Raw genomic sequence first — 25,146 nt, 5'->3', positions numbered from 1 at the left:
CACACTCCGCTGCAGAGTGAAAATCTCATTCTGGAAAATGTACAGTGTTACAACACAAGAAGCATCAAACACATATACACACCTTACTACAGATTATCAAAATCAATAAATAGCTATGAAGTCACAGGGCACAAACTATTTAATAAGCTGCCACATGCTATACAGGATCTTCCTGAACATACACTCAAAGACAAGACTGCATGAATGGTTTATTGCCCACCTGTTCTATGATATCAATGAATTCTTCAACTGTACAATGCAGTAATCTGACAGATGACCCACTGTACATTTATTGTAATATAAGCTAAAATATTTCAGTAGTCAATACCTTATCACACTGTATTATAAATTGTAACTTCATTTGACATTGCCAATTGCTGTAATGGCCTAAAGACAATAAAATCTTTATTATTATTATTATTATTATTATCTAATTGTTTCCTTATGAGATATTCTTATTGCTTTCTTTTGAGCAATAAATACGTTTTCCTAAGGGGGAAACTACCTTAAACTATTAGTCCATATGGCATCAGAGGATGAAAAATGTAAATTGTGTTAATTGAATTATTTCTCTGCCCCTAAAGCTGGCTATAAGTATTACAATGAAAGTGGCCAAACCTAAATTTCTAGCATTTCTGGTTTATAGCCTTGTACCAAGTGACAATGGGCAATAAGTATTTCAGGCAAGAACAGAACTGAAGCTTTTGAAAAATGATTCTACAGAAGAATTTTGAAGATTAAATGGCTACATTCGTTAACTTTCAAAGAGGTAAGGGTATGAATTGGAAATAAAAGAAAGTTATGGCACAACTTTGTTAAAAGAGGGATCAGTTGATACAACACATTCTGAGGCTATGAGGAAACATAAAAGTCATTATGGAAGTAAGTCTGGGGTGTGAAAACTGTAGTGGAGATCAAAACTTCACAATTGTAATCAGGTTTAAATGGATGTAGGTTGCAGTAGTTATACAGAGATGAAGAAGTTTGCACTGGATAAACTAGCATGGAAAACTGCATCAAAACAAATATTTTGACTGGATACCATTAGAGAAATAGCAATAACAAATTGGTTGCAAATTCACACAAAGATTTTAGAAAATCCAAAGGAATGTTATCCTTCCAAATTATTTGGTTATCTCTATTCAAGGTCTGAAGATTGGAGTTAACTGAACGCCAGTTAACAATGTACATAATGAACAGACCTTTATTCTTACAGCATGAAGTTAAATGTTGTTCTTTTATAAAAATTTCTTGTGGGAATTATAAACAATCAATGGGAAATATATAAGAGTAATTAAATACAGCTAAGGTAATATCAGCTTCCCAAAGTACATGGATGTCCCATTTGTTTTTCTATGTTCAATTTAGGTTTGTTTACAAATTTTAACATTAATTATGTGTCAGTGGAGTTTCTAACACCTCTTCCACTATGCAAATGTATATTGTGATTCATTTCACATCCTTAAAACTTCACCTTCTTAGTGGGGTCTACAGAACATGATGAATGAATTAATCATTAACAAGGCACAAAACTCAAGACTTTGTAGAAAAGAGCTAAGGAGACCAAGAAGCTCCTCTTATTAGCTGATAATAATGAGAGGAAAATTTCATAACTAGAACACTGGAAGAGAGCACTTTACATGATATAAGATAGGTGACAAGCAGTTTTAAATCAAGAGAGGCTCCTAGATATGTTGCATGTATTTTATGCTCCTTGGGAAACTGCACTATTAGGGGTGCATCAGGTACTTGGCTGAGAATAATCATATAATAGTTGACATCATATTACATCTACATCTATACTCTGCAAACCACCAGGAGGTGTATGGCAGTGGGTACATTCCATTGTACCTGTTATTAGGGTTTCTTCCCATTACGTTCTCATATGGAGCGTGGGAAGAATGATCGTTTGGATGCCTCTGCGTGTGCAGTAATTATTCTAATCTCACCCTCATTATCCTAAAGCAAATAATACATTGGGGGTTGTAGTGTGTTCCTGGAATCATCATTTAAAACTGGTTCTTGAAACTTTATTAATAGAATTTCTTGGAATAGTTTACGTCTATCTTCAAGAGTCTTCCACTCCATTTCCTTCAGTAGGTCTGTGACTCTCTCCCATAGATCAAACAAACTTGAGACCATTCATGCTGCCCTTTTCTGCATACATTTCATATCCTCTGTTAGTCCTATCTGGTACAGGTCCACACACTTGAGCAATATTCTAGGATCAGTTGAACAAGTGATTTGTAAGCAACCTCCTTTGTAGACTGATTACACTTCCCCAGTGTTCTACCAATGAAATGAAGTCTACCACATGCTTTACCTACAACTGAGCCTATTTGACTATTCCATTTCACATCCCTAAAAAGTGTTACACCCAAGTAAGAGGGCCGTTCAGAAAGTAACCTCCGGTTGATTTAAAAAAATACACCAAGTTAAATAAAAATATTTTAATATATACATCTTACAACTACATCTTTGCACTATTTTTCTACATAGTCTCCTTAGCGATTGAGGCATTTATCATATCTCTTCACAAGCTTTGAAATTCCTTCTGCATAAAAATCACCCGCTTGTGCCTGGAGCCAGCCTGTGACCGCATCTTTGAGCTCTTCGTCATCATCAAACCGCTGTGACCCGAGCCATTTCTTCAAATGCATGAAGAGGTGATAATCACTTGGCACCAGGTCTGGGCTGTAAGGTGGATGGTTGATAACGTCCCACTTGAAGGACTCAAGAAGGGCCGTTGTTCTGCGAGCAGAGTGAGGACGGGCGTTATCGTGCAAAAAACCGATACCGGAAGTCAGCATACCACGGCGTTTGTTCTGTATAGCCAGTCGTAACTTTTTTATTGTTTCACAGTACACGTCTTCATTAATGGTCGTACCACGTTCCATGAATTCAACCAACAACACCCCTTTGGCATCCCAAAACACCGTTGCCATCAGTTTTCTGGCAGAAAAATCTTGCGAGGCTTTTCTTGGTTTGGTAGGCGAATTTGAATGTGCCCACATCTTCGATTGTTCTTTTGTCTCAGGGTTCACGTTCTTAATCCAGGTTTCGTCACCGGTCACGATTCTGTTTAACAATGGTTCTCCTTCGTCCTCATAACGTGACAGAAAGTCTAATGCAGAGGCCATTCTTTGAGTTTTGTGGTGGTCGGTAAGAATTTTGGGCACCCATCGTGCACAGAACTTACGATAACCCAATCTTGCTGTCACTATCTCATACAAGAGAGTCTTAGAAATCTGTGGAAAACCAGTAGACAGCTCCGACATTCAGAAACGTCAATTTTCACGAACTTTTGCATCAACTGTCTGAACGAGTTCGTCAGTCACCAATGATGGTCTACCACTCCTCTCTTCATCATGAACGTTTTCTCGTCCACTTTTACATAAACGTACCCATTCACGGACAACTCCTTCACTCATAACTCTTGGTCCGTACATGGCACAAAGCTCACGATGAATAGCTGCTGCAGAATATCCTTTGGCTGTAAAAAACCTTATGACAGCACGCACTTCACATTTGGCGGGGTTTTCTATTGCAGCACACATTTCAAACTGCCACAAAAACTAAACTAGCGCAGGTACGACGTTCACTCGACCACGGCTTGATGCCGACTGACCTGTTTTTTATTTATTTATTTATTTGATTAGCCATCCGTAGACATTTTGCAATGTATGGATGTTGTCAGTTTGGATACAGTGATTTTTGCAGATACATTGACACTTTTATATGCATTTACAGAGTATACAAATACAATGACATTTATCACTTAAATTACATTCAAACAATTAAATATTCACTTATTGTATAGAAACAGTGTTCCTGAAAATATAGTTTAAGGGTTTTCTGTAACAGTACATGTTGTTAATTTCTTTGATGTCCTGTGCAGCTTGTTATACATTTACAGAATATACAATACAATGTCATTATGTCACTTAAATTACATTCAAACATTTAAATATTCACTTACTGTGTAAAAACAGTGTTCCTGAAAATACAGTTTAAGAGTTTTTCTGAAACAGTACATGCTGTTAATTTCTTTGATTTCCTGTGGCAGCTTGTTATACAATTTTACACCCTGATACAAGAAACTTTTTTGGGTCTTATGCTTGTTTCTCCTATCTAGATGAAGGCAGTAGCTTGTTCTTGTGCTATAGCTGTGTAAAATGCTGTTTGTACTATAATTCACTATATTTTTCTTTATATATACTATAGTGTGGAACATAAATAAACAGGGAACAGTTAGAATACCAAGTATTTTGAATAGTTCTCTGCAGTGAGCCCACTTACTGCTTTTAGTTATAATTCTCACTGCTCTCTTCTGCACTTTAAAAACTGTTTGTAAGTTGAGTACATTATTTCCCCAGAGAATTATCCCATAGCTTATGACTGAATGTACATAGCTAAAATATACAGTTCTTAGACATTCATCGCTGCATACTGAGGAGAGAACTCTAAGTGCGTAACACGTTGTAGATATCTTTTTTGTGAGTTTTTTAACATGTTCCCTCCACCTAAGCTGGCTGTCAATATGCAACCCTAGGAATTTTGTGGTGGGCACTTCGTCTACAGAGGTGTTATGTAGCTTTAACTTTAGGGGACTGTTTTTTCTGTTTATTCTAAAGCGTATGCTATTTGTTTTCTTAATATTTAAGGTCACTTTATTCTCTGTAGACCATTTGTAGACATCTTTCAGTGATTCATTACAATTTTCCAACATTTGTGCTGATGTCTCACTGGTGATTATAATATTGCTGTCATCGGCAAACAATATCTTCTCTCCATGTCGGATATATTGTGGAAAGTCATTTATATAAATCAAGAACAACACCGGACCCAGCACACTTCCCTGAGGGACCCCAATATTAATATACTGTGGATCTGACAGGTGTTTTTCTATGAACTTTGATCTACTGGAGACATGCGAGATCTCTACCCACTGTACTCTATTTTTAAGGTATGAATGGAACCATTTGTTGATTACCCCTCTTACTCCTAGTGCTTCTAACTTAAGTAATAGATTCTGGTGGTCAACTGTATCAAAGGCCTTTGACAGGTCAAGGAATATGCCAGATACATAGTTGCCTTCATCCAGTGCTTCTAGAACCACTTTAGTGAAATGTGCTATTGCCATTTCTGTATCTCTGCCTGGTCTGAAACCAAATTGGTCATTTGAAAGAAGGTTGTATTTGTTTAGATAGCTCATAAGTCTGTTCTTCATTATGGACTCTATTATTTTGGAAAATGATGACAGTAGGGCAATTGGCCTGTAGTTCTCAATGTTTTCTACATCATCTTTTTTGTGTAGAGGTAAAATTTTTGCATGTTTCAGATAATCAGGGAAACAACCGGCTTTGAAAGATTCATTTATGATATTGGTTAGGGGGGCTTTGATACTATTTATGCATTTTTTCAGCACAGACATTGGAATTTGATCTAAACCTGCTGAATTTTTGCTCTTTAATTTCCTTACCACATTACATACTTCTTCCTCAGTAGTGGGTAGCAATACCATTGAATTTGATGTATATTCCTGTGTTCGTGGATTATGAGATTTTGAAAAATTTTCCTGTAACTTTGTAGCTATACTACTAAAGTAAGAATTAACAAAGTTTGCTAGTTCTTTTGGGGTACTTGTTAGGTTTTCTTTGTTCCTGATTTGGGTGTTTATTTGCCTTTGTGTTGCTGTTCCTGTCTCTTGTTTCACTATAGTCCATGTAGCTTTACTTTTATTTTTAGCTAGATTTATTAGTCTATCATTGGCCTTTTTTTTTGCAACATTGAGCACCTTCCTATAGATTTTTTTGTAGTTTCTGTAGTAATGAAGAAAATCTGGATCACTGTTGTTGTTTTTTATAGAGTTTAGGTATTTAAAAGTTTGGGCAGATTTTCTAATTCCTGTGGTAATCCACTTGTTTTTGGTGGATGTTCCAGTAGAACTTAGTGCTTTGGGGAAGGCTTCTTCGAATATTATCTTAAACTCCGACATGAATTTGGAGAATTTCTGATTCACATTATTTCCTGAATATACTTCTTCCCATCTTTCATGTCTTAATTGTAAGCAAAATTTTTGTATTGCAGCGTCTGAGTAGACTCTTTTAAACATGTGGAGGTTTACTGGTTTTTCTACAGAAGCTTTTACTTTTATGATTTGGCATAAATGATCTGACAGTCCAAGATTTTTGACAGTTATGACACAGTTTTCCCCACCTATATCTGTAGCTACATGGTCAATGGTAGATGTTGAGTGTTTGGTTATTCTTGTTGCACAATTAACTAAAGAGGACATGCCAAAACTATTCAGAATATTCAGAAAAGTGTTACTGGTTTCATCTGCCTTAGCTGTGTTAATGTTTAAGTCACCACACAAGAGTATATTACTTTTCAGGGATGACACTTGTTCTAGGCTTTGCATAAGTTTTGAAAAGAATGTTTCTAAATCACCACTGGGAGAACGGTATACACATAGTACAATTAGTTTTTTGGGCATATCTACAGCTGGTATCTCTACTGCTGACACTTCAAAATGCTTGTCTACACTTAGTAGGATAATATCATTCCTGACTTTAAATGAAATACCACTCTTAACAAAAATACATGATCCTCCACCTTTCATTGAGTTTCTGCAATAAGAACAAGCTAGTACATATGAGGGCAAATTTATGTATTGAATTTCATTGACTTTGCACCAGTGCTCTGTGATGCAGATAACTGGACTGTCTAAGGATTGTAACTCAACTTCTAGCTGTTGCACTTTGCTTTTTATACTCTGAATGTTTTGGTGAAGCACTGTTAGAGATTTAATGTTACTTATCTTGGAGGTTTCTTTTTCATCATGCTTGTGACTAAAAAATCTTGCAGATGGGAGGGAGGCACTCTCTTCCGTCTGCTTGTTGCTCCATGTGAGGTTGTGTACTTTTCTGCCACTGCTGATGTTGGAACTGCTGCTGCTCCTGTTGTCTGTACTGCTTCTGTTGATTGTGCTGCTGCTGACGGTGCTGTGTCTGCTGTTTCTGGTACTGCTGCTTTTAGTGACACTGGTGGCAGTTGTGCTGGTGTTTCTGCCTCTATTTTTGTTGATGTTACTCTTACTTCTACTAGTGTTGAGTTTTCATCGTTTTTGCTATTGGGATAGCCTGGGATGGCGGCTAATTCTGCTGTAACCTCCTTTGAATGTGTGTTTTGGTCATCATTGCTTTCTGCATGAAAGTCCAGTGGCATAACAGTTTCAGTTAAAAAGTCGTCTTGCATGTTGAGTTTGTCTAAAGTTTCACTGATTTTTTCACTGAGCAGTCTTTTGCCTCTTCTGTTTAGGTGCATTCCATGATTTGTGTAGCTGCATCTCTGAAGAAAATTCACACTGAGAAAATAGGCATTTGAGTAGCTTTTACAGATTTTCTGGAATTGCCTGTTTGCTTTTTTAATTTCTAAATTTACGCAAGAATTAGGTATGAGATCATGCCTATGAGGTATTCCTGTTACTATCACTGTGTCCTTTTCGGTAGCATGAAGAGTTTTCTTTAGGTTGCGGACTGCAGTTGCCAGTTCATTCCTATACACATCGTTTGCGCCCGCAATCAGTACAATGCGCCGATTTTTGTTTTGTAATCTGTCTTGCTCAATGTTTTTAGCTACTTCCTGTATAGGAGCCCCTGGTTTAACATATCCACACGCTATCACATTGTGTTCAGCACGCAATATTTCTGCAAGATTTCGTCCATGGTTATCAGAGTAAACTGTTACTTTTGTACGTTTATAACACTTTTTCGTCTTCGTTCTTCCGATAATGCATTTATCAATTTTGAATTTGTTCACTTCACACGTTTCTTCCGCTAGGCCTACTGTGTTTACATCAGTCTGTACAGTTGTGTAACAGTCTTGTGTTTCATTGCACTCAGAAATTGTGTTTATGCACTTTTCTTGTGAATGTTTGTTTAGTTCACACGTTTCGCGGCCTATCGTGTTTGTGCCTGGATACAAGGCATCAAAACGATTCTGCAATGGTACTTTGTACACTGTTTCACCAGATTTGGAGCGGAACTTTTTAGGTATTTCAAAGTCACGGCTAGTTTCTGTTAGTATGCCGTTACAATGAGAACTGCTAGAGATATACTTAAGCATGTTGAGAAGCACTGATGCGTATTTTTTGCTAAGTTCAAGATCACGCTGCAATGCACTCGCTACACAATCTTCAACACCAGAATATACCATTTCTGTTGCGGCTCGGCGTCCGTTACAAGTCACTACACCGCAATTACAGTCCGAGTTTTCCAAATTTACTTCTGCAATACATTTCGTATGACACCAAATTTGTCTCACAGAACAAAGTCTGACACCTTTACGAACAATTTCGCTACAATATAAACAGCTAACTGATACTTTTAAGTCAATTTCTGGAGAACGATTTATTATTACTTCCACACGTGAAAGCAAAGATGGCGTCGCTACTCCCCCCACAACCCGCACTGTGACCAATCGGAGGTTACTTTCTGAACCGCCCTCGTATTTGTATGAGTTGGCTGATTTCAGCACTCATTCATTGATATTCTAGTCATAGGATACTATGTTGTTGTTTTTTTTCATTTTGTGAAGAGCACAGTTTTATGTTTGTGAACATTTAAAGCAAGTAGCAAGTCTTTGCACCACTTTGAAATCTTACCAAGAACTGGAAGAATATTTATACAGCTTCTTTCAAATAGTACTTCATCATAGATAACTACATCATCTGCAAAAAGTTTGAGGTTAGTATTAATATTGTCTGCAAGGTCATTTATATACAACATGAACAGCAAGGTTCCCAACACACTTCCCTGGGGAACACCAAAAATTACTTCTACATCTCACGATGACTCTCCATCCAAGATAACAAGCTGCATACTCCCTTGCAAAAAGTTCTCAATCTAGTCAAAAATTTCATTCGGAAATCAAGAAATACAATATCTACTTGATTGCCTTGTTGGAAAGCTTTCAAAATGTCATGTGAGAAAAGTGCAAGTTGGGTTCCACATGACTAATGTTTCCAAAATCCATGCTAGTTGGCACTGAAGAGGTCATTCTGTTCAACATATCTCATTATGTTTGAGTTCAGCTTATGTTGTAAGATTCTACAACAAATTGATATCAAGGATATTGGATGGTAGTTTTGTGGATTGCTTATACTATCCTTTATGTAGATGGGTGTGACCTGTGCCTTTTTCCAAGAACTGAGCACAATTTTTTGTTCAAGAGATCTACAATAGGTTATAGTTAGAAGAGGGGCTAACTCCATTGCAGACTGACAGGGATTTCATTGGGCCAAGGAGCTTTGTTCAATTTTAAAGATCTCAGCTGTTTCTCAACACAACTGACACTAAGTCTTATTTCATTCATCTTTTCAGTGGTACAAGAATAAAATTGGGGCAGTTCTCCTGGGTTTTGCTTTATAAAGGAACATGTGAAAATACAGGGTGTTTCCATACCAGTTTTAGGGCACTGCAGCATTTATTAAGTTCAACTTACAATTGAATGTAATACACCAAATAAAAGAGCAACTCAACCAGTTTTATTTGTATACCTGTGTGCAATGGGAAGAGTATGGAATGTCAAAGAGTGACTGAAAAATGTGTTAAATGAGTGCGAGTCTTTCGCACTTAGCCCCAAGAAATATAAATGCAGAAAGTTTATGGACCTTTCTTTTTTTGGTGAATCAACTGTAACTGGTGTTTCTTATCTTGTGTGTTACAGCTATGGCCCTCAATGGGAAGCAGCTGAACAACACATCTTTATTTGAGAGGAAGATGGTGCGCCGCCTCACTGGCATAACTCAGTATGCGACTGGCTAAATGATGTTGTATCCAATCGGTGGATTGGGCGCAAGGGACCAGTTGACACAGCATTTTATGCACGACATACACATTCACACACAATGTGACATGATCATGTGCATGTGCTTCCAATACCAGCTGATCTATCTGACTGTAGAAAAGTGTTATTGCAACAGTTACTCATGACACATTGATCAAGGTTTCCGAACTACTCCCCTATCGACTTGATGTGTGATCGGTGTCGACAGTGAATAATTGTAAGAGAAACTGTTTGCGTTTCTCTTTCATTTGGTGTACTATTTGTAATTGTGAGGTGAGTGTAATATGTGCTACAAAGTCTTAAAACCCATATATTCATTTTGAAACACCCTGTAGAATTAAGCATATCAGCTTCTTCCTTGCTACCCTCAGTTTCAGTCCCTGTGTCATTCACTAGAGCTGGACACTAACTTTGATGCCACTAACAACCTTTACCTTTGCATATGACCACAATTTTTTTGGGTTTTTGAAATATCACTTGACAATATTCTACTATGGGAGTCATTGAAGGCATCATGCATTGCTGTCTTCACAGCAAAATACATTTTATTCAGTATCTCTCAAACTATAGCTCTCCACTTTGTTTTACACATATTACAATTCATTTCTTTAGAAGTTTCTTTACATTGATTATACCTTGGAGGGTCCCTCCCATTATAAACTGTTCTACTGTATACATATCTATCCAGTACATGCTCAACTATTCTTTTAAACTTGAGCCATAGTTCCTCTTCGTGCTAGTGTCCTGTGCTGAAAGATTCAAGTTCCTCATTGAGATATGACACTACTGATTTTTTATCTAGTTTATTGGAATATGTATCTTTCTGTTTGTTTTAGCTGTCTTTTGCAATTTGGGAACCATTGTTGCCCCAACCAAGTCATGGTCACTGATATCAGTTTCAATGTGGACATCCTCAAAGAGGTCAGCTCTATTTGTTATTATGAGATACAATATATTCTCATCATGAGTGGGGCTCCTAATTGTTTGTTCTAGGTCGTTTTCAGAGAAGCCATTTAGTAATGTTTCACAGAATGTCTTATCATGCCCACCACTAACAAAACTGTAATTTTCCCAATTATTTGTTGGGTGATTAAAGTCTCCACTGATGATTACTCTACGACTGAGGAACTCACATACAAGTGAACAGACATTTTCTCTGAAGTTATCGGTCACATCAGAAGATGAGTCTGATGGTCAATAGAAGGATACAGTTATTTTTTTATGCCCTCCCTTGATACTTAGTCTTGCCCAAACAATCTCACATGCAGCTTCAGTTTTTATCTCAGTGTATTTCAGTTTCTTTTCTACTGTGACAAATTCACCAACTTCATTTCCCATTTGCCAATTCTTTTGATATACACTCAAATTTTTCCCAAAAATCTCTGCTGTCAGTTTCAGGTTTCAACCAGCTTTCTGTACCTAGCATTATGTGAGCTCCAGTGCTTTTTAGGAATTCTTGTTGTGAATGCTTCAACAGTTAACCATTAGGATTTTAATACTCTTATCTGTGGGAGGCATTTGTTTTGATCCTACACTGATACTTCTGGGTTTCCTACAGTTATTGTTACCTGGGTTGGATGGAGAGTAGCCTAATTTAAAAAACCGCTGTGTGTGGCCAACACATCATCAGCTACCTGAGTACTAGCCTCTGCCTTGTGGTGCACACCTGACCCATTTAGGGGGACGGTACATTTCTCAACACTATGGTGCAAGTCGAGGAAGTTGCAGCTTAGCTTGTCACAGAACCTCTGAAGCCTCTGCTTCAGCCCTTCCACTCAATTTAGAACCAAAGGGCAATGACTAGTTCTGGGGTCAATGCTATAAACTGTGAGCTTCATTGAAACTCCATGCACAACGCTGGTCTTCTCAACCTTCTCCACTGGAATGACCCAAATGTGACCCCGGAGCCCAGACAACAGGCATCATTTGTTCTACTGTGCACCACTAATCTGCAGTTGATTTGACCCTGTTTCCTCTATGGCTGCTGGAATAGCCTCTTCAACATGTTGAATGAGGCCTCCAGGCACACACTCTGAGTGCACCTGTCCCTTGCTGCCATTTCCCTAAAGGGTACTATCATTCACCATGTGTTTGAACTGCCAATGATTAATAAAACCCTACCCTTTTGTGTTTGCCTCCTCTTGACACTGGACAAACCAGGTTTCCCCAAAAGTACAGGTGAAGTGAATACCACTAGTTCAGTTTTAGTTTCAGTGAAAGATAGCACCTCAAACTTGCTGGTTAGGGGAATCAGTGCAACACCCCGAGTTCTCCCTGGTCTCTGTCCATCCTGTACAGGATGCCTTGATGCCTTGATATACCACTGACATGCCACTTGCAGTCAAGTGGACAAGTAGTAACAGATCCTGTACCTTCTGCGCAGAGGAGATAGAATCCAGAGGAGAGAACAGTACTTGAGGTTCCCCTGGTACTGGTATTACAGGAACACGACTCTCAGAAGCTCTTCTAACACACCGATTCACAGCAGCTGCCAATCATTAGACAGCAATCGGGGCAATTTCCAGCTGCTTATGAACATCAATCAACTCATCCTGTATTCAAAAACAGCATGCACAGTGGGGCTGCACATTGGCTGGTGCAGAGTATTACAGGCCAGTGAACAAATAACTTGAAATTAAGGCTGCTGATTATCTTTTAATCTGTTGAGCTAAAAGGTTAACAATTACTTACAAGGATTGAAGCAAATACACAAAATGAGATTTCTGTTATGGCAACACAAAAACCTGTGGTAAAAATTACTAGTTTCGTAAAACATTTTGCAGTTAATTATAGTTGCTGACAAACTCAAAAACAGAGTTAATTTATGATAAATGTGAATAATGTATGGGGCTATTTTCTTTAAGGAGACCGAGCGAGGTGGCGCAGTGGTTAGCACACTGGACTCTCATTCGGGAGGGCGACAGTTCAATCCCGCGTCCGGCCATCCTGATTTAGGTTTTCCGTGATTTCCCTAAATCGCTCCAGGCAAATGCCGGGATGGTTCCTCTGAAAGGGCACGGCCAACTTCCTTCCCCGTCCTTCCCTGATCCGACGAGACCGATGACCTCGCAGTTTGGTCTCTTCCCACAAACAACCCAACCCCCCCTCTTTAAGGAGAAACTAGATGCTACACAATATGTTTGTTACTATATCTGCTACTGTAACAAAATCACAAATACTGATTTACTACAAATTACTCAAAAATTATGTGAAGGACAGTGGTAACTTCCGAAAATTCTCAAAAATACACATTTATTTGCATTGATATAGAATAAACTTCAGGGTAATGTATTATTTGGTAGCAGCTGTGAACCACACAAAAAAAGATACTGATGATCTGTTATGAAATAATTTATCACTCACACTGGTAAATGCAAAAGTATAGTTTTGTGAGTATACAAAAATTCTCAAAAAAATTTGTTACTCGTGTAATTATAAAATCAAATTAGAGAATGATTCTTTTGAAGAAGGATAGGCCCACTGTTCTCAAAAATTTTTAAAGCACACAATTATGTTTAAGCCTAAAATTGATGATAACAGTAAGAGTTTATCATGGCACTCATGAATGTTTGAAATTTCCCAATATATCACAATAAAATGGGTATTGATACTATAAGTGAGAGATTATGCAGAATCAACATGAGCAGTAAACATGTGACTCTAGAACTTCAGATAGGTACATGAATCTTGTATACACAGTCTGACATAAAGGAGAATTCTGAAGTTGGCTTTTATATATAAATAAATGTGCATATTGCACAGATTTTTTGCTTAGCTGCTGCTGTGCACACTTCTACACTGGTGTGCTGAAGACGAACACTGCAGGATGAGTTTATCTTCTTCAAAACTCCTAAAATGTGCAGCACCAACAGAGGAAGTCTTCCATCTTACTGCTTAAAGGCCAGGATAATACTGGGTGATAGCTTCGGAGCACACCACTTGTCAGCCAGTATTATCCTGGTCTCGAATGTATCAGTCAGTAACTTCAACGAGGCCATAACTTTCTAAAATCATGCTCTGAAATGAGATCCATTCTGTCTGAGATCCATTCTGTTTGCCCACCACACCTAGAATAGCTTTTCGTCACCCTCCCAATCTCCACAATATTCTTGTAAGACCCCATGCTATTTCTGCATCCATCTCCCTACCCTATAGCACCTACTCCTGTGATTGTCCCTGGGGCCAGACTTGCCCTATACACCCTCCCACCGCCATCTATTCTAGCCCTGTAGCTGGAGAAACTTATACTATCAAAGGGAGAGCCACTGGTGAAACGACATGTGTTATATGCCAGCTGTTATGTAAACACACTTCAGCCTTTTAAATTAGCATGACTACCACCCAGTTTTCAGTCAGGATGAATTGGCATAGGCAGAGGGTGTATACGGGCAACACACACTATCCTATTACAGAGTATGCTATGCAACATGACAGTCATGACCTCGGTGCCTGTTTCACCACATGCGCCATCTGGATTCCTCCTCCAGATACCAGTTTTTCAGAACTCTGCAGGTGGGAACTAGTACTACAACATGTCCTTGGTTCTCGCCACCCACGTGGCCTTAATTTATGTTAATTCCTTCCGTCTCAGCCTTTATTCACAGGAACTACTCCTTTCTTCACCCCATTTCAGTTTGCTACATCTTTTATTTTCTGACTTGTCTAATTTTTTCTGTCTCCTCTCCCACCTCTGTTACATACAATGCATACAGATTTTCACCCTTATTAACTTGCACATGATGTTTTAGTAGTAATCCTGTCTTGCATACTATCCTGTCTTCCACGCTTAAACTCTCAGATTTTCAAATCTCATCCGGCTCAGTCCCCCAACAATCAGTCTTTCCTTCTCATCCTGTCCGATAAGTCTCCCCTGACCCAGGGTTCTGGGGGACTTTTCTGAACTATATGCCCCTCTTCCTTCCCCTTCAACTCTATCACCTTGAGAAGGAGCCACTGGCTCCAAAAACTTGTGAAAGTTAAATCCTTTTGTGTGTGTGTGTGTGTGTGTGTGTGTGTGTGTGTGTTCCCCTGCCACTGCTTGGTGAGTAGATTTTTTTTGTCTTTCCATTTTTACATCATATTATCAATAACTGACTATTTTTCATTGTTATATTTGCGACCTTAGCCTCTGTTTTCACTGGCATAATGGTTTCTAACATACATATGGAGTAAACTGTGAGAATATTGAATCTAGTGAATAGCCTTTTGCAAGCTGTTCGTTGTTTTATTTTGGCTACTGAATTATGAAAACTTTTTCATATTAGTGTGGCAAGTCCTACCCCACAGTACTATTCCATGAGGCAAGAGAGGGTATCCTAAACTAAAATATACAGTACTTAGGATTTCACAATGTATGGTGAGAATATTCTTGATTCACAAAATAACATAAAATGTCCTTGTGCATCAAAGGATGGCCATAGTAGCCCATAATTGGTTATGGCATTGAAATAAAGCATTTTAAAAGTATTTTTGACTGATTACATTATTCACCAACAATCAATAGTAGCTGTTGTGTTCACAAGACGCAACATGGATAAAATAATGAAAGTAAATGATTTATCTGGGCACAGCAGTCGTATGTTGGCACTGAAACATGTCAAACAGTTGAGTTCACAGTTTGAAATAAAAAAGTATAATTTAAATGTAAGCAATGAACTGATCACAGTGTTAAAGAGAACTTATGGGAAACAATACTTGGAAAAAGTTAACAAAACCAGTAGTATTTATGAACAATTTAACGCTTTTTAAACATAGTCCTTCAGCTCTTTGAGCTCACCTTACTCATGAAACGAATGTAAAATTACACAGGAACAGTGGCAAGGGATGAATAACATGTGAGATGAAAGACGGTTGCACCAGAATGAGGAGCATCTGTTATACAGAGAACAAACTGTAACCAAAAATTGTAGGTTCATTTGTATAATCTTAGTCTTTGATAAAAAGCAAAATAACAGACAATATAAAACAAACAATCTGAGGCCTTCAACAACAAATAAATAAAAAGTAATGAGGAAAAGAAATTTCCATTTTACTAGCTGAACAGTTGCAGTGTACCAAGAGATTTCTTGAGCTCATTATTTCAGATGCCATCTCAACAATGACTCTTCCAACAGCCTGAAAAGTTGATTGATTCTGATAATATGAGGTGCTTCAGAACTCAAAAGAACTTTATGTACACAAACATTGGCCATAAAGGCATACATCAATGTGAAATACTGTATTTGTCCTTCATTTTAACCTGCATTTGTTACTAAACAAGCTGAGTGGCCTGACAAGTTTCAGGTTACTTGTATTTCAGCTATCTGAGGCATCTAATAATATTACTTCTTTATCTCCATGAAAAATTAATGTGATTGCCCAGGCAATCTCTCTCACATTTTATTTTACTTGCAGCCCTGACACTGCAAATTGAGAGAGGTACTAAATATCAATCAATCATGGGCTTCGGAACTGCATTTACTGACTGCTGCAATTAATGTGTTTTCCCTTTCATCAGATGCTCAACAAAACCTCATGAGGTAACAATGACTAATTGCTTAATTATTTAAATTAATTTATTTGTCACTTATATCCATTTTCTGTAGACTGTATTTTTTATAAAGGTAACAATGTTGATAATGTTGATGATTTCACCTGAATATTGTGTTGTGAAAATTTACATAAAAGTATATGCAGAAAATTTATAAGTACTGTCTGTCTAGTCCTTCTCATTTTCAATAATTTCTATGTGTTCTTTTTAGAGTAAATGTTTCTGACAGAACAAATACTGAATAACAATATGCACAATAACAGCAATTAGTCAAAAACCTGTGGAAGTTTGGAGACCACAAAGAGTGACAATCAAAGAACAACTGGGCTTTCTTATGAAAAACTTAGAAACTTTTTAAATAACAAATATCAAATCACTATAGGAAACTTAAAAATCTAAAGGTGTTCCTACAAAAATGTGTTATGCATAACAAAGTGTTATACAAAAGTCACAGAAATTGGACTGATGTTCCCAGATATATGTAAGCTACTGTAACATCACTCCAATGGCAAAATCAGGATAGAGGGAGTGTCTACATGCACAAAGGAAGAATCAAGTTTTGGGTCAATCTTCTTAACCCAGCACTCACATGAATAGCTCTTTGAATGCTTTTGCGTACTATTTACTTGATAACATACAAGGTAGCAGTTCTTACAGTATACAGTATACATTTTTAACTTCACCAGGTAGTTTCAGAGAGTGCTATTGACAACTGCTGCAAAAAACTGAGGACATACTGGGTATGGCGATTTCAACATTAAATTCAACTTGGGCAATACTGATGAAGGCATTTATAGTTACTGATATCCAGAATTAATTTTCACCACTCAATTACATTCTCAACAGAAATAGAACATTGTCTGTAGTGACTAATAATTTATTCTAAAGCCAATTGTCTTTCATGAAACTGATGATGGGAGCCCTGTAATAAATGATATGCATCAGAATTATGATCCAATTTCACCAATGAGATGTCCCTGTTAAATTAGTTCAGACTTTGAAGAAATAAATGATGCTGAACATTTTACAGTCTTAACAAATCTTATATTACAAGGACACTTGTACCCATAGTAATTCTACAAGAGCAAATAAAAATCAAATCAATCAAAATCAGATACACACCGTTATTTCTGAAACATCTTTGGTACACCAAATATTATAATGAAAATTGCTCAATTACACTGTGGCTGTGACAATAAACCAGCTGTTTAGTCTCAAGAATATTCACTTTCAAGCTGCAGCTGATGGTAAACACATCCACATATTTAATGAACATGTTTCACAAAACAATAATAAAAATTCAGCGGTTGCTGGGAACTCTCCCTCCAACTCATCATTTGTTCTCATGATAATCATGACATATACCTTCAATAGCTCTTTTCCGAAGTTGCTGTCTTCCCCTGTTTTGATCTCATCCTTCATCTCTTGTCATTTTATATGCCATCACTCCTGTGTCCTCAAATAGTGTTTTCTTTACTCCCAAAATTCTACTCTCTCTGTCATTCTCTCTTATTAGCAAATCAATCCTCATTTTTATTTAAAGCCATCTGCCTCTCTCCAGAATTTAACTTCGCTCTCCTTGCTTCACACATTTTGCTAGAATATTTTCAGTACACAAAAAAATAAAATGTATAATTCCCTTGTTCAAATTTTGAAATTACCCTCGACGAATTATTCATTGGAAAAATAACACATTTCCAGAAGAAGAGTAAAGAGCAATCTTTCCAGTGAACTGTGTTAAAATGCATTTTATTTTATTGTAATTTTTATTTTTATTGTAAATGTTTAACCTCATATAGTTTGGTGTTTAAAACTCTGAAACTCAATGCCCAAACACCAGAGGAGGTGAAGTTAAAAATTTGTAATAAAATGAGACGCAGTAATGTTTTAACATGGAAAGACTGCTCTTCACTCTTCTGGTGGAAAAGTGCTGTTATTGTACTGAAGAATTCATTGAGGACAGTTTTGCGTTTTGAACAAGAGAATTACATGTTTTATTTTCTGTTTGCTGGAAACTGTGATAAGTATTTATGTACCTATTTCTCAGAAAAAATGGTAGAATAATGTAAACTTTCATATTTCTTCTACAAAGTTTCTTATTGTAAAACCTGACCTGCCACCTGAACATCAAATCAATTGATTTGGAAACTGTATGCAATAAGATGAATGAATCACATTTCACACTCACATTTCCTCACCTCACACAATCCTCTCCCCAGGCCATATCTCATTAACATAGAGTCAGAGCTAGAGAGAGAGAGAGAGAGAGAGAGAGAGAGAGAGAGAGAGAGAGAGAGAGAGGGAGGGAGGGAGGGAGGTATTGTTTGTTATGAGTAAACATTCACAGCTGTTACCTTCTTACTATAATTTATTCTACTCTCTAAATAATACAATTATTTGTAAGAATCTCTGTAATTACCACCATCTGGTATATATGGTTTAATTAATGTAATTTTGTGTTGGACACAAGTTGTTGTTGTTGTGGTCTTCAGTCCTGAGACTGGTTTGATGCAGCTCTCCATGCTACTCTATCTTGTGCAAGCTTCTTCATCTCCTCGTACCTACTGCAACCTACATCCTTCTGAATCTGTTTAGTATATTCATCTCTTGTCTAAGTTAGTTATCATAAATTCAATTTCTGAAAACCACTTATAAGAAACTGTACCTGGAGGATACCAGGATTCCCTATGAATTAACATTATTTTGCTAGAACAAAAATTCAGAAATCAAATGAAGGACCACAGAATTATCTAGGGTTTGATATTGATAGTGACCTTATGTTACATCTAACAAAGTGTCAGTTGAAATTCAAATGTTAAAGAGAAAGCAGCTGACAGTTGAAAAATTCCAAACCAGACAAGCAAATGGTATCAGAAACTGAATCTATTTAGAAAGAACTTGTGATAAAAAAAAATAAAGATCAAATTCACTGGTGTGGAAAACAAAATGAATTTAGGAGAGCTGTAGCAAATGGAGCAGAAAAAGTATTAGGATTAGAAAAGGTTTTAAAGAGGCAGCCACAGATGAGAGACTGGAATTAATAAAGAAATGACAGAGCTGTAAATATTTTGACACTGAACAGCTACAATGTGCGTGCAAGAAGTTACAGTTACGTGCCAGATCAGGACAGGGCCAGTCCCAGATCTTGCCTTTCTTTATGCAGTGCACTACCAGTTGTGCTGTGCATTGATGTATCACAGACTGACTCCAGGCTTTAAATTGTCACTAGGTTCTTCCTGACATTCCAAACTCCACATATGCTGTCTCATAATGTTGTGAGATAGCACACATGGGAGAAAGAATATAACAAACAGTTGGCTGTAACCACAAGCTTATAGATGTTACCAAATGGCACTTTTTTTTATCTTCAGCAGTGTGTGCTCTGCAGTGCAAGATATGAAAATTGTTCATTTCACCTCAAAACAATCTGCACACTGTATAAGTGAAATACATCATATAGATAAAATATTGGCCAAGTGTGAGAAAAATTCACACACTGAGAATTCTGTGTAAAATTAATTATGTATATATACTGCAGAAAAAAAAATTAGCACACCTGGAAAGGTGACATCGATTTTGATATGATAGAATATGCCACCTGAGGGTTAGTAGATGTACTCAAAATGGTTTGAGCATCATCTGCCAAAAGATAGCTTAGTGGCATAGTTACCTGAGCACCCAAAGTGTCTACCCTTTAATAGGGAATGCTTGCAGCCACAAGGCTCAGTATTGTGCAGATGTGTGAAGCAAGCATGCAAACATGCCAAGGAGATGCATTTGTGCTTCCTACAGCCAACTGAGTGAGTTTGAAAGGGTCGAAATGTGGTCTCCTGAGTGTTGGGATGGCCTTTCAAAGAACTGCGGTGCATGTTGGACACACTGTATCAGTTGTGCAACAATACTGGTGTCAGTGGTCACATGAACATTATCACACCCATTGGTGAGATTGTGGATGTCCCCACAGCATCCCAATACTTCATCGTGGTCTGCGTAAGGGAAACTAATTACATCAGTGGACATACAAGTTCCCTTAATATTTGTAAATATATTGTCTAGACAGGATGAGCCTCTGGTAGGTTTGCAGTTAACATAACACAGGTTAAATTGTCAAAGCACATTTTTGAGCTCTGTCACAGTTTTTCTGTCCTTCAGGACATCAAAACTTGAATTGATATCGCCTCCAATGATAATATAGTATTTTTTCCATTTCGGTATACATGTGTACATTAAGAGTTCCTCAAGTTTCTCCAGAAAGATATGGGGGTCACCACTATGTGGCCTGTACACTACTACTATCATTAGCTTAAGGTTCTCAATTACTAGACCTGATATTTCAAAATGCATTTCATCACAAAGGGTATTGAGATCCATCCTGCAACAGTTTGGTGTGAGTGGTGTTTTTGCATATATTGCTACCCCACCACGTAAGTGCTGTTTTCTGCAATAGCAACTAAGTAGTGTGTAATCATGCAATACTTTGTACCCAAGCTCATCCTCTTTACACCAATGCTCACTTAAACATAGAATATCTACCATGTTTTCATTTGAAAATTCGTTGACTATTAACTTTTTATCTGCCATACCCTAAATATTGAGGTAGCATATTTTAAACTACTTTAGGCATTTCTTTTTTGCATATTCTCTTAGTTGACATGACCTAATGTTACCACATGAAAGTTGACCAGGTTGTGTCCTTATGTTACTAGAACACCCAGCCTAGTCTATGCATACAAGCTTTTTGTCATGTCAGTTGAAACATAATCCAAACACATTACTGGTCTTTATTCCTTCTCTAGCTTATCCAATACTATTCCAATAACTGTATCACTTAAAACATGTTTACCTAGATTATTTAAATGTTGACCATGCTTGGTATGCCATTCTCTGCTACAACTACTGGTGTTAATTAAGGAAACGTTCTTAAAGTGCTTACAGATATCTTTATACTCCTTGTTGGTCTCCTCCACTTCCTTATTCACACATGACCACTGTGGCAAATCATTTCGATGGGGCACTTTAACGACAATCACATTGGTGTGGGTTAACACTCCGAAAGTATTCATCAGTGTCATTTCTGCTGACGTCGTTTGCTCCGCCCATTACCACTACAAAGTCTCTGCCCGCAAGGGCTGTGCTTTCTTTCTTGATTGATGTTGAAACATCTCATAAACCAGCTCCTGATTTAACGGTACCTTCTATTTCTATTTCAAACTTGTTAATCACACAAGGTTTGCTTTCTGTTAACATAGCTGCTAATCCTCTGGCATAACTGTCTAGATAAATCTTGGTTTTACGTTTTTTCTTATACCTTACTTGGTTGTTCGCTAAGTTTTGAGGGTCCTGCACCACCTTATCAGATGAGTATGCTGATACAGTTTCTGTGTCATCTGTGTTTTGAAGTGAATTATATTTGTTATTTAATGGTAACACAAAGTGCTGCCTATGTTTATCGTTAAGATGTTTGTAAGAGTTTTCGATGGAGAAATGGGAGTGTTAGAGCTTTCCCACTACGTTTGGATTTACATGCTAGATCCATACCATATAACGCTAGTCCTTACAACTGTTTGAAAAATTTTCTGTTCTACACAACACACAAAGGAAAATTTTTTGTGCGGGTAGTGTTGTACTAGTACAGGGTCTCACCAATATTATTAACTCTCTAGTGGAGAACAAATAGCTAAACCCTATAAAGAATGAGAGTGATATGCTGTAGTGCTTCCTTCCCAATTTATCTTGTTCTTATAGTGTTCTGAGAGTTGGACTATATCCTGATTGTTAGCACCACTGATAAGTGATACATTTAATGCAAGCTTCTGTTAACATTTTGAAGAACGCTACAGAGATAGACATAGAACAGGAGACAATGGAAGGAGATGGTGGCGCAAAGATGAGGAAGGAGAAATGGAATATGGAGTTAGACATGAGAGAACATTTTGGAAACTCCAGATACAGGAATAATTCGTCAGAATTGGAGGAGGAGTAAGAAAAAACTGATGGACAAATAAAAAAGTTAATGTGACAATAAAAGTACTCAAAGTAGATGTGAAATTAAATTAACAAATAATAATGATTTAAATAAAAATCTTTTTAATATAACATATGAATCATTAGCTAAGGTTAGCAGTAACTACTGCTGCTAGCAATTCAGTAGAGGGTGAGTGCACAACGTGTTAAATGGGTTGTTTGTACAGGGATTTTGTTGCACACTGTTGCATTATGCCCTTGTATAAGCAAATAACAATTATTAAGGTGGCCAAAGAAATCAGTCAGTGAAATAGTGGTATATAAGACAAGAGTAAATTATGTAATGATGCTGAGAATTAAGGCTATGAACCCTAAGGGTATGAATGTACATTTTGCACATGTTTGAATTATACTGTTGCTTTATTCATAGAAAATTACTTTGCTATGAATGTTACTCCTACTCATACTATACACAATAGTACAATCAGAATCTGAAATAATTCTAGCAGGGCGGTTTCAGGCAAATAAACAGTTCACTACATCACACTCACTGTAAGTTGCATTATCTTACAGTTCAAATTCTCAGCTCACAATCTGATACACCAAAGACTAACAATGCTATAGGAATGTTCCTACCTTTTACATTATGTTACAGTTCAAATTCGCAGCTCATAAACTGATGAACCAAAGACTAGCTTCCAAACAATGCTAAGGGAAAGTACCTTGGAACTCAAACACATGCATCTCCCAGACTGTTCCACCTTACCTGCATGGCTACCACCACCAAAAGACCATGACCTCTGCCTTGCATCTCTGTCCTGAGTTTTGTCATGTGACACACTACTTTAGTGAAATTAATATCCATATACCTGACCATCACTCATTTAAAAACACTTTTCGTAATATTCAAATACTTCCGTCAAATACATTACACAATTCTGTACACAATTAGTTGTCTCACATACTATTTTATTTCTTGTTACAATTATTTTTTATTTAATGCATTGCATGAACTGGAATAGCAGTTGCTCATCAAAACAACTACTTCATTCTTCTTGCCCATTTCACATTATGTTATTCAAATTCTTCTACAATTATAAACACACAAATTCATTATTAAATAAACAGGAAATCAAATATCAGTACAAATTACCCATGCAGAGGTTAATAGCTTCATGTATTTGTGGATAGCTCTGTTTTAGGCAAACAATTTCTCCTGTTATGTTACACACATTTTTAAAATGTTCTAAAGAGTATAAATAATTTTTCCTAACAACATACAGATTCCCAGCCCCACAAAAATAGTCCTGAAAATTAGTGTTTCTGATTTTAATAGATAAAATAGTACTCTTAAAATTTTAAAGGAAAAATTAGTGGTGTATGTAATATATACCTGATGCACAAATGTTCACCTAAGTCATTAACAGTTCAGTTCCACTGAAAATGATATGAACTGCTGTGGGATTTTTCTCAATGACAGCTACTGTCTGCACTCCTTACTATTATCTACTGCATGTGCCCTGTGTTTTTCATTTCAAGTTTTACAAAAATTGTTATAGAAAGCACAAATTTTCAGGACTCTCTATATGGGGTTAGGAATCTCTTTTGGGCTAGTAGAAATTATTTTATACTTTTTAGTCCATTTAAACAATGTTATATTGAAAAGTTTTTTATTTAAATAATTATTTTCTGCTTTTTACCATTGTGTGTGTGATTTTTTCAATCAATTTCAATTGTTTGGATGAGATTTAAATAGATATATATGGTAAATTTCAGGTTTATTTCAGTTTTTCCTCACCTCAGTCAAACAGCAGATTGCTTCCACCTATGTACATCTTGCACAAAAACCATGAAGGTAAAAAATAGAGAATTGAGCTGTCATGGGGGCTTACCAGCAATTGGTCTTACTACAAAACATTCATGACTGGAGCAGGAAAAGGGGGAAATAGCAGTAGTACACAAAGTACCCTCCACCATATATCACACTAGAAAGTGATTTAATATTGTGTTGTGATCCATTTCTGAGCTATGCTGAAAGTTTCAAGTGTCTAGCCAATCATTAAGCTAATTTAAAACCAACTGCAAAATTTGTACCAAACAGACAAGGAAGTGACCTAATAAAACGTGTTAAAAAGGCAAAATACTCAAAATTATATCGTGTATAAAGGCTTTTATGAGAGGAAAAAGTATATAAACAAACATAATTGATAAGAAACTGAATAAAATAAGAATAAACAAGGGAAAGAGAAAGAAAATAGTAACTTGTAACCTGAGGACAGCGAATTAGTTCAGCTCACTGGGAAACTCAATGTAATCTCACATATTGTCTAATGTTATTCATTAAATCCTTGCAGCAATTATAGATTAATTTACTTACAGGTCTTATTTCACATCCACTGGTATCAACTTGAATCTGGGAAGAGTGCCAATAGGTGGATGTGACTTTTCTGTACGTGGTTACACATATGATGATCATGAAAATGATACACAGCTTACAAAATTTAATTTGACATGGGAGGACTACAATCTTAAGGTAACAATTGTTTTACACAATTATTCAGTTTCATTTTTCCCTTTGTAATTCATATATATGTCAAACATAAAATGTTCAGTCAATTAGTCAACTTGTCCACTAGTGTTGTAATGGACAGGACCTTGGGGATTGATGGGGATGACTTTTAGTAGGTTTGTTTTCATTAAAAGCTAATTTACCATGACTTCATAAATTAGTTATAACGACAGCATTAAACCCTGTTGCAGTCATCACCATGCAACATCCATGCATTTGGGAGAGTCTGTTA

General features: G+C 36.9%; 2 protein-coding genes across 2 annotated transcripts in view; both read left to right on the top strand.

The window, feature by feature from the left end:
• Nucleotides 1-6,813, top strand: part of LOC124798958 — a 30,379-nt gene extending 23,566 nt beyond the window's left edge. Inside the window, exon 3 of the mRNA XM_047262492.1 lies at nt 6,755-6,813. Coding sequence (XP_047118448.1) covers nt 6,755-6,813 — 59 coding nt within the window. The remainder of the gene's footprint in view (nt 1-6,754) is intronic.
• A 9,438-nt stretch (nt 6,814-16,251) lies between these two features.
• The window catches only part of LOC124798513 (lysosomal acid glucosylceramidase-like), a 118,166-nt gene continuing 109,271 nt past the window's right edge, over nt 16,252-25,146 (top strand). Inside the window, exons 1-2 of the mRNA XM_047261956.1 lie at nt 16,252-16,370; nt 24,725-24,878. Coding sequence (XP_047117912.1) covers nt 16,366-16,370; nt 24,725-24,878 — 159 coding nt within the window. The 5' untranslated portion in view covers nt 16,252-16,365. The remainder of the gene's footprint in view (nt 16,371-24,724; nt 24,879-25,146) is intronic.

This window comes from Schistocerca piceifrons, chromosome 5 (assembly GCF_021461385.2).
Source record: "Schistocerca piceifrons isolate TAMUIC-IGC-003096 chromosome 5, iqSchPice1.1, whole genome shotgun sequence".
NCBI classification, from domain to species: Eukaryota; Metazoa; Arthropoda; class Insecta; order Orthoptera; family Acrididae; genus Schistocerca; species Schistocerca piceifrons.
Note: the sequence above shows the minus strand (reverse complement) of the source record. Positions and strands in the feature narration are given on the sequence as shown.